Here is an 11,481-nt window from a genome sequence, read left to right on the forward strand (position 1 = left end):
ATAATTTGATTTCTTATTAGCAGTGCTGTAACCCACCTCGAGCTAGGAGCAGAGGCGGGTAAGAAATAAAATTATTACTATTATTATTTACATACACATACAGTATACATATACACACACTTATATGTGAATATATATTCGTGTTTCTTTCACCCAAATTGCGACATAACCCCTTCTTTCAATAACGTGTCCTTTAAGGTCAAGACAAGTTTGTGATGGAGGTAAGTGTCCGAACCATAAGACGGATAGCAGCATCTAGGGTTTCAAAGTGTCCATGGTGACAACCCTGAAAAGTAGATCGATAATATAATATTCCTGATGAGATTGATGAAGGCACGTTTGTGGTGGGAGTAAGTGTCAGGGGTCCCCAAAAAAGACATTTAGGGTTCCCCTGGATTTGCAGACATGAGCAATATCAGTAACAAGCACGCTTTGATGTGTCTCCTTTGCTCTTCCCCTGCCTCTGTGCTTTTTCAATCACGCACATAGGATCACTGTCTTTCAGCCAAGAGCTGTTGATGGTTCACTGGCTATTATTCCAAATTATTTACAGTTACAGTAGAGTCTCACTTATCCAACACTCGCTTATCCAACGTTCTGGATTATCCAACGCATTTTTGTAGTCAATGTTTTCAATATATCATGATATTTTGGTGCTAAATTCTTAAATACAGTAATTACTACATAGCATTACTGCGTATTGAACTACTTTTTCTGCCAAATTTGTTGTTTAACATGATGTTTTGGTGCTTCATTTGTAAAATCATAACCTAATTTGATGTTTAATAGTCTTCTCCTTAATCTCTCCTTATTATCCAACATATTCGCTTATCCAACATTCTGCCGGCCCGTTTATGTTGGATAAGTGAGACTCTACTGTACTCACACTCGGATGAGCGAGATCAAGCACACGGTCAGGCCTTTTATCTCTTATGTTGACACCTTGGACATGACATCTGTCTCACTTGACTTGAGATATCATTCTGGTCCAGCCTCTCTAGGCATTGAATGATTTTAACCACTCATGCTACCAGTCTTGGGAATTATTATTTTTTCCTGGCATATAGCTCCAACAATCAATTAATAGTAAGCTCTGGTTCAGGTTGTTTCCCCCGCTGAGTTTCCGTCTTCGGTGGCAGAGAAAAGAGCTGGGAACTTTGTGGGGATCGAACATTCCCCATAATCGTAACAAGAAAGGAGTATCTTTGCTCGTGGTGAAACAAGAGGATCGGGAAGCAGCACAGTTTGACGTCTGTGTCCTTGATGTGTGCCAATCTTTTCTATCACTGTAGGAAGTATATGAGGAGCAAGACGATGGCCAGCGCCAAGGTGGCCACAATGAAAAAGACACTAGCCACCCAGGGCCCTTCTTCGTGGCCTCGCAATGTTCGTGGTGCCTCCGAGGGGATCATGTTGGTGAGGTTCAGCATGTAGCCCAACGTCCAGCCGATGTCCGAGTTCGCCACCTGCCAAAACGGGAAGGAAACAAAAGGCACAAGATGACCAAGGAGGCGAGTTGGCATTGCGGCAACTTGTGCCCACAGAGATGCTGTCTATTAGGCATGTCCAATCGATGAAAAAAATGTTTCAATTCTCGTTTCTAAAGTAGGGGGCGCTGGCGCTTTGATATAGAAAGTATTTCCGATTTTTTCACTCAAAAATTTCGGATATTTCCGAAAATTTGTAATGATTCTAAATGTTTCTAAAATGGTAGACGCACATGCACAATCGCCAAAAAAAAAGGAACCGGGGTGTGTGTGTGTGTGTGGACTTTGACAGGGCTCTCCCGCCCTCATTTCTTGAGCTATCCTCATCAAATTTGCAATGCGTGTTGTGCAAAGATACTTTGAAAATTAGAAATACCCTTGCTATATTTGTAAGCAAGAAGGACACTGGAAATCAATGGTGTCTCTGGCTATGTAATCCCACAAGCCTCAACCCAATGCCTTCCATTAGAAATGGACCAGTGACCACCACGCCAAGCAATGCCCTGGCAAGGAGTGCAAAGATACTTTGAAAACTAGAAATTCCCTTGCTAGGAGAAAGAACCATGTTAGGCTGAGCTAAGCTCCCATTCAAGGTAGGTTGCAGAAACAAAATTAAAAAAATATATTTTTAAAAATATGTAAAAAAAATGGGGGGGGGGGGATAACGAAACATTAAGAGACAATTAGAGAATGGGCCAACAATGGTTTGAATTACATTGCTTGTTACGCTGTGAGACAATGTCTCAGAATGCGTATCAAAAAGCGAGAACAATTGAAATAATTCCGATATACGATTCAAAACGATTTTTGGACATGTCTACTGTCTATAATTCAAGAGCCAGTGTGATGAATACTTTTTGAACATTCAACACACTCTAAAGCAGTGATGGCCAACCTATGACACGCGTGTCAGCACTGACACGCCTAGCCATTTTTGCTGACACGCTGCCGCATGCAGATTGATTGGATGACTAATGTCTTTTGTGGCCAAATTTGGTGTGATTTGGTCCAGTGGTTTTGTTGTTTACTTCTTGGGAATTATGCACATTACATTTATATTATATACATTATATCATTCTATTATTATTCTATTATTATTATTGTAGTATATTATCATTTTATTACCATTATATTATTATTATTATATTATTCATTATTCATGACTAGAATAGAGAGAAATCAGCGTGGAAACTGCAAGAGGTTATCATTATATCATTCTATTATTATTGTAGTATATTATCATATTATTACTATTATATTATTATTATGTTATTCATTATTCATGACTAAATTGAAACTAGAATAGAAAGAAATCAGCGTGGAAACTGCAAGAGGTACCATAGATTGTTGTACATGGAAATAATGGTAGTAAATAGTTTTTGATTTATTAAATACAGTTATATATTGCAACTAGCTGTGCCCGGCCACGTGTTGCTGTGGCGAAGTCTGGTGGTATGGGAAATAAAGTATTGAGGCATTGGTGGTAGTTAGGTAAAGGGTCAAGGTTTTCTCCTGACATTAAGTTCAGTCGTGTCTGACTTTGGGGGTCTCCATTTCTAAGCCGAAAAGCTGGCGTTGTCCGTAGACTCCTCCAAGGTCATGTGGCCAGCATGACTGCATGGAGAGCCGTTACCTTCCCACCGGAGCAGTACCTATTCATGTACTCTCATTTGCATGTTTTTGAACTTTAGGGTTGGCAGAAGCTGCCTAAGTGAGGCCTAACTCTGCCTGTCCCTAGGCTGAGCGGGTTGCTAGGAGACCAAGTGGGCGGAGCTTAGCCTTCTAACTGGCAGCAATTGGATAAAAACAATGATTGCTCTCACTCTAATTAGGACTTTATTTTTTTATCTTTTTGTTGTATCAACCTGGAGGCGTGGATGATGGGTTGTGTTGTCAAATTTCGAGGTTGGGGGGCCTGTAGTTTTGTTGTTTTGTCGGTCGCCGGGATTCCATCACTCTTTTATATATATAGACTAGCTGTGCCCGGCCACGCGTTGCTGTGGCGAAGTCTGGTGGTATTGGTTAAAAATTGTTGTGTAATTTTTATTTGACTTTATTTGCATTTTTTAATTAATTTTATTGTAAGTTATATTTTTATTTATTATATTTTATTTTATTTTGTATTATTTTTAGTTATTTTCTGTTATTATAGTATTTTATTGTATTAATTTTTTAGTGTTTTTTTATTATTTTTTATTGGGTTGCTAGGAGACCAAGTTGGAGGAGCTTAGCCTTCTAACTGGCAGCAATTGGATAAAAGCAATTATTCCTCTCTCTCTAATTAGGATTTTATTTTTATTTTCTTTTTGCTGTATCAACCTAGAGCCATGAATGATGGGTTGTGTTGTCAAATTTCGAGGTTGGGGGGCTTGTAGTTTTGTTGTTTTGTCGGTCGCCGGGATTCCATCACTCTTTTATATATATAGATTATACATTTTTGTTGTTTAAACTATACATATTGTGAAATTATGTTGTTGTTTTTTTCTCACCACCCAAGTCATGCTAGGTTTTTTTTTTTTTTGGTGAATTTTGACACACCAAGCGCAAAAGCTTGCCCATCATTGCTCTTTAGGTACATTGCTTACACATACGGAGGGGATATTACATTTTACTCACACGCACACAAACATTATCACTTCTTCCATCTCCGAACATAGGCCAGAAATTCATAACATGTGTTATGGTTGAGCCTTTTGGCTCCAATACTGGGAGACGTGGTCGTAAGACTCCTCGAGAGTCGGACTCCCTTGAGGAGCGAGAGAGAAAACGGCTGCGGGACATATTTGCAGAATCAACTGACGAAGACTCCTTTGAGGGTTTTACCGAGAGAGTGGAGGAAGAGGTGGTTAGCTCAGAGGAGGATGACATGGAATGGACTCGTGGGAGGGAGGATTTGGGTGTTCCTGGTAATGATAGCATGGGAAGCGACTGGCGGGTTGCAGGATCGGACCCGTGGACGAGCTGGAGGGATGGGACGGGATCCACAGCTGGGGATGCTGTGGGGCGTAGTCAAAGATGTTTTAGCTCTGATGAGGAGGAGGATGATGAGGCACCGGGAATTAGGGTAACAGCTGATAGCGATGAGGAGTTGTAACTGGCATAAAATCCAGGGCTAATTGCGTTGGGCAAGGTAATCTGGACGGACGCTTGGGATCTTGTTGGGAATTTCCTGAAGACGGGTGTGATTCGTTTGCTGAATACGTAAGTTACCAAGGACACTGGGCATAGACGGCGGGAGGAACTGTGTGGGCTTTTGTTGTGCAACCTGTGTTTAATCTTATTAGCTTGGACCTCCGTCGTCTTCTTGACGGACATTATTTGCCTACTTGGAATTGACACTGGAATGACTTGGACTTCCCTTCCTGTGGCTATCGGAGGAATTCGTGAAACCTAAGACGCCTGCACCTGGCTATCGACCTCGGACCGGATTGAGACCTCGCTGACCGCTGCAACCCTGATTGATGTGTTTGAACCCGGAGTTCGCCCGCTGCACGGAGGAGTAACAGTTTAGTTGCTCAACCACAGCTGTTGAGTAGCAGAGAGGAATCTGCTGCCAGTATTTATGTTTTGTTGAATCTTTGTTTACCAGCTTTTGCTTGTTTAAAGTGCCAGGCTGAAGTAAGCATTTTTGGTTTAACCCGGATTAAACTCCTGTTTAATCCGGTTTATCTTTTGAACCGTTTTTGAGTGACTTTTCGTATCGTAGGCAAGTGTTTGCCTAGCTCTTTGTTTTTTATGAGCATTTTTTGGTTCTGTATCTCTAATAAACTGTGTTGAATCTTATCTGGTGGCGTTCTGTCTGTGACAACATGCGTCTCTCACCTGCATCCGGAAGGCAATGTTTTCCCAACTCGTGTTGCTGAAGCCATAGCCGTCCAACAACAGGGTGAGGATGTAGTTGGCGCTGGCGCAGTAATTCACCAAGCGGCTCTCCGTCTGGTCCGAATAGCTGGACTTCAACTGGAAAACACAAGCGATGAACGTGAAAACAACGGAAACTGTATTGCAACTCATACTGGTTTGGGATGTTTGATAAGTGCCGGGTACGCACATCGTTCCATGTTCGGCTACAGAAGGCATCGATCGCATCTTCGACGACGGCCAGCGGATGCGTCTCGGTGAGATTCAGGAAACTAAAGGTATAGTAATAGGCGGAAAAGGCCTGCAAGAGAACGTTAGGCAATAAATTGGGGGTTTCAGGTGCATCTGCACCATGGAATTAATGCAGATTGGGACTACGCTAACCACATTCGTTTCAATACAAAAGATACGGGATACTACCGTGTTTCCCCGAAAATAAGATATTAATTTTTGCTCCCAAAGATGCTCTAGGTCTTATTTTCAGGGGATGTCTTATTTTTCCATGAAGAAGAGTTCACATTTATTGTTGAACAAAAAAAAAAAAAGAGAACATTTCACCCAAGATTTGGATCTTTTGACCCAAATCGGGATTTTAATATTATTGTGTATATTGACTTTTATGACTGTTTTTAATCATGTTGAAGTTTTACTGCTCGGTTTAATGTTTTATCTGATTTGTGCTGTCGTGTCTGGGCATGGCCCCATGTAAGCCGCCCCGAGTCCCTCCGGGGAGATGGGGCGGGATATAAGAATAAAATTATTATTATTATTATTATTATTATTATTATTATTATTATTATTATATACTCTATAGTAGTTGTCATCACAAACCTGCATAACCAGACAAACTGTGAATCCTATCAAGAATTTCTTATTACTACCATTATTTCCATGTACAACACTCTGGTACATACATTTACCGATCCTGCATGCTCTAGTGTTCTGTTTGGCGGGCATGTTTCGAAACAAAACCTTTGCTAGGTCTTACTTTCGGGGGAGGCCTTATATTTAGCAACTCAGCAAAACTTCTACTAGGTCTTATTTTCTGGGGATGTCTTATTTTAGGGGAAACTGGGTATTTAGGATACTATACCAGGAATTTTCCATTGACCCTCGGCTGGTAGACCCCGTTGAAGCCGCAGGATTTGCTATGGCTACAGTTGGAGAAGTTGAAGATGTTCCTGACGGCTTGGCGGCAAAGGGTGGCATTGCCCGTGCCCAGGAGGAGCACTTGCGTGACGTTGTCTGGCGCCTGGGTCTGGTTGTTGGCACATGCAGAGCCAAAGAGAGAAGACACATTCATGGTCCCGTTGTAGCCTTGCGGGTAGCAGGGGTGCTCAATGACATCAGAGGAGCTGGCATTCTGGGGGTGAAAATAATAATAATAATAATAATAATAATAATAATAATAATAATAATCCATCAGAACAAATGCAATTAAGGCCAAGATCGAAAAATCAGCTGATGACCCAAAATGCAGACTGTGCAAGGAAACCGACGAAACCATTGATCATATCCTCAGCTGCTGTAAGAAAATTGCACAGACAGACTACAAACAGAGGCACAACTACGTGGCCCAAATGATTCATTGGAACTTATGCCTCAAGTACCACCTCCCAGCAGCAAAGAACTGGTGGGATCACAAACCTGCAAAAGTCTTGGAAAATGAACATGGGACTTCCGAATCCAGACTGACAAAGTTCTGGAACACAACACACCAGACATCACAGTTGTGGAAAAGAAAAAGGTTTGGATCATTGATGCTGCCATCCCAGGTGACAGTCGCATTGACGAAAAACAACAGGAAAAACTCAGCCGCTCTCAGGACCTCAAGATTGAACTTCAAAGACTCTGGCAGAAACCAGTGCAGGTGGTCCCGGTGGTGATGGGCACACTGGGTGCCGTGCCAAAAGATCTCAGCCGGCATTTGGAAACAATAGACATTGACAAAATAACGATCTGCCAACTGCAAAAGGCCACCCTGCTGGGATCTGCACGCGTCATCCGAAAATACATCACACAGTCCTCGACACTTGGGAAGAGTTCGACTTGTGATTTTGTGATACGCAAACCAGCATGTCTATCTTGTTTGCTGTGTCATACAACGTCGTTGTGTCAATAATAATAATAATAATAATAATACATCACACAGTCCTAGACACTTAGGAAGTGTTCGACTTGTGATTTTGTGATACAAAATCCAGCATATAGATCTCATTTGCTGTGTCATACTATGTCTTTGTGTCAATAATAATAATAATAATAGGGTTGTGTGTTTTCCGGGCTATATGGCCATGTTCCAGAAGCATTCTCTCCTGACGTTTTGCCCACATCTATGGCAGGCATCCTCAGAGGTTGTGGGGTACCCCACAACCTCTGAGGATGCCTGCCATAGATGTGGGCAAAACGTCAGGAGAGAATGCTTCTGGAACATGGCCATATAGCCCGGAAAACACACAACAATCCTGTGATCTGTCATGATCTCCAATTTTTGACATCTCTAGTCGGCTGACAAAGAACAGATGCCAGCCATAAAACGGGCCAGCCATAAAACCTCAATTACCCTCTGGTATATGAGAGCCCCTATATAAATGGGCCAAAGAGAAGGTTCTGGTATTTTGTACAATAAAACCTGTTAGAATCTACCAGTGTGTGTCTTGGTGCTTTTTCTGGTGGAAGACTGACCCACAGCACAACTGGGAGAAGAGAACCCGACATGATCCTAGCCATGAAAGCCTTCGACAATACAATAAATAATAATAATAATAATAATAATAATAATAATAATAATAATAATAATATGAGAGGTCAGTATAGGGTGGTATAAAATAATAATAATAATAATATAATAATAATAATAATAATAATAATAATAATAATAATGACAATGGACAAAGGCAGGTTATATAATAATAATAATAATAATAATAATAATAATAATAATAATATGAGTGGTCAGTATAGGGTGGTATAAAATAATAATAATAATAATAATAATAATAATAATAATGACAATGGACAAAGGCAGGTTATAAAATAATAATAATAATAATAATAATAATAATAATAATAATAATAATAATAATATGAGTGGTCAGTATAGGGTGGTATAAAATAATAATAATAATAATAATGACAATGGACAAAGGCAGGTTATAAAATAATAATAATAATAATAAGAAGAAGAAGAAGAAGAGAGGTCAGTATAGGGTGGTATAAAATAATAACATAATAATAACAATAATGACAATGGACAAAGGCAGGTTATATAATAATAATAATAATAATAATAATAATAATAATAATAATAATAATAATAATAATATTAATAATAATATAATAATCCAAAAGTGCTGGTGCTTCAGCAAACTACAGCTCTCAGGACCCCATAGCATTGAGCCATAGCAGTTAAAGTGGGGTAAAACTGCATTAATCCCACAGTGAAGATGCATCCAAACACAGTGGGATAATCCAGCCCAGCTGCTTGCATTTCTGGATTGTAGATGCAAAGCACCTGCCTTTGCAAAGCTCTCCATTGGGCCAAACGTGGGTGGATGTCCTCCTCACAAAGTAAGTTGAAAAATCACTTTTTTAATATGAAAATAGCATGGGAAGCCTTGAAATTGCAAAACTTTGTTGTAGTTTATTAGTCTCTTGCTATTTGGCATGTGTTTTATGACTCCAAACATCCTTGGAGTAACTTAAGGAGAGTGTTTGGTTTGCTTTGCAGTTGCCATATTGATGCTTTACTGCATCACTTTGCATTGATTTAATAGCCATATGTGGGCCCAGCATGGCATAAGAATAAAGTCATTAAAAAGCATGGATTTTAATGCTTCTTTTAGCCCCAAAAGGTCCCATTCACTCCCTGAGATATTACTGTATATACTCGAGTATAAGCCTTTTACTTGGCTTATACTCGGGTGAGGGTCCTGGTTGGCTTATATTTGGGTCAGCTTATACTCCAGAATATAGGGTACATTTATTATTTTTCTCTATTATTATATTTATTATTTTTCTCTATTATTGTTGCTACTATTACATTTATTTTACTCTATTTTTATTCTTAATACATTTATTATTTCACTCTGATCTTATTATTATTATTGCATTTATTATTTATTATTGTATTATTTTCCTGTATTTATTATTATCATTAATACATTTATTATTTCACTCTGATCTTATTATTATTATTGCATTTATTATTTTACTCTATTTATTATTACTTGTATTATTTTCCTGTATTTATTATTATCATTAATACATTTATTATTTCACTCTGATCTGATTATTATTATTGCATTTATTATTTTACTCTATTTATTATTACTTGTATTATTTTCCTGTATTTATTATTATCATTAATACATTTATTATTTCACTCTGATCTTATTATTATTATTGCATTTATTATTTTACTCTATTTATTATTACTTGTATTATTTTCCTGTATTTATTATTATCATTAATACATTTATTATTTCACTCTAATCTTATTATTATTATTGCATTTATTATTTTACTCTATTTATTATTACTTGTATTATTTTCCTGTATTTATTATTATCATTAATACATTTATTATTTCACTCTGATCTTATTATTATTATTGCATTTATTATTTTACTCTATTTATTATTACTTGTATTATTTTCCTGTATTTATTATTATCATTAATACATTTATTATTTCACTCTGATCTTATTATTATTATTGCATTTATTATTTTACTCTATTTATTATTACTTGTATTATTTTCCTGTATTTATTATTATTATTATTACAACATGTATTATTTTACTCTATTATTATTAAAAGGATACATAAGCATATTTACATTGAAAAAGATGAGAATAATGATTTGATCAGAGTTGGACAGTCTTATCTTAAATTTGAGCTTTATGTAAATATTCAAAAACATTTAACCTACTGATGCCTCAATTAATGAAATTTTACTGGTATCTGTTTTTATTTCTGAAATTTACCACCCTCGGCTTATATTGGAGTCAATGTTTTCCCAGTTTTTTGTGGTAAAATTAGGTATCTCGGCTTATATTTGGGTCGGCTTATATTTGTGTATATACGTAATGTAATTTTATTGGTATCTATTTTTATTTCTGAAATTTACCATTCTCGGCTTATATTGGAGTCAATGTTTTCCCAGGTTTTTTTGTGGTCAAAGAGGTGCCTCGGCTTATATTTGGGTTGGCTTATACTCGAGTATATACGGTAATATAATTTTATTGGTATCTATTTTTATTTCTGAAATTTACCACCCTTGGCTTATACTGGAGTCAATGTTTTCCGAGTTTTTTTGTGGTCAAATTAGGTGCCTCGGCCTATATTCGGGCCGGCTTATACTCGAGTATATACGGTAATATAATTTTATTGGTATCTATTTTTATTTCTGAAATTTACCATTCTTGGCTTATACTGGAGTCAACGTTTTCCGAGTTTTTTGTGGTAAAATTAGGTGCCTCGGCGTATATTCGGGTAGGCTTATACTCGAGTATATACGGTAATATAATTTTATTGGTATCTATTTTTATTTCTGAAATTTACCATTCTTGGCTTATACTGGAGTCAACGTTTTCCGAGTTTTTTTGCGGTCAAATTAGGTGCCTCGGCGTATATTCGGGCCGGCTTATACTCGAGTATATACGGTAATATAATTTTATTGGTATCTATTTTTATTTCTGAAATTTACCATTCTTGGCTTATACTGGAGTCAACGTTTTCCGAGTTTTTTTGTGGTAAAATTAGGTGCCTCGGCGTATATTCGGGTAGGCTTATACTCGAGTATATACGGTAATATAATTTTATTGGTATCTATTTTTATTTCTGAAATTTACAATTCTTGGCTTATACTGGAGTCAAGGTTTTCCCAGGTTTTTTGTGTTAAAATTAAGTGCCTCGGCTTATATTCGGGTCGGCTTATACTCGGGTATATACGGTAATATAATTTTATTGGTATCTATTTTTATTTCTGAAATTTACAATTCTTGGCTTATACTGGAGTCAATGTTTTCCCAGGTTTTTTTGTGTTAAAATTAGGTGCCTCGGCTTGAATCCCAAGCATATTATGGCAAAATTCAATGCCTACAAAACAACAATAAAATACAACTTTGGA

General features: G+C 37.5%; 1 protein-coding gene across 2 annotated transcripts in view; it reads right to left on the reverse strand.

Moving 5' to 3' along the window:
• The window catches only part of entpd8 (ectonucleoside triphosphate diphosphohydrolase 8), a 34,677-nt gene continuing 23,196 nt past the window's right edge, over positions 1-11,481 (reverse strand). For both annotated transcript variants that reach the window (XM_062959091.1, XM_062959092.1), the window contains 4 exons: positions 6,442-6,711; positions 5,539-5,649; positions 5,310-5,447; positions 1-1,466 (listed from right to left, as the gene is read on the reverse strand). In XM_062959091.1, the coding sequence (XP_062815161.1) occupies positions 1,284-1,466; positions 5,310-5,447; positions 5,539-5,649; positions 6,442-6,711 (702 nt within the window). In that variant the 3' untranslated portion in view covers positions 1-1,283. The remainder of the gene's footprint in view (positions 1,467-5,309; positions 5,448-5,538; positions 5,650-6,441; positions 6,712-11,481) is intronic.

This window comes from Anolis carolinensis, unplaced genomic scaffold (genome assembly GCF_035594765.1).
Source record: "Anolis carolinensis isolate JA03-04 unplaced genomic scaffold, rAnoCar3.1.pri scaffold_7, whole genome shotgun sequence".
Classification (NCBI taxonomy): domain Eukaryota; kingdom Metazoa; phylum Chordata; class Lepidosauria; order Squamata; family Dactyloidae; genus Anolis; species Anolis carolinensis.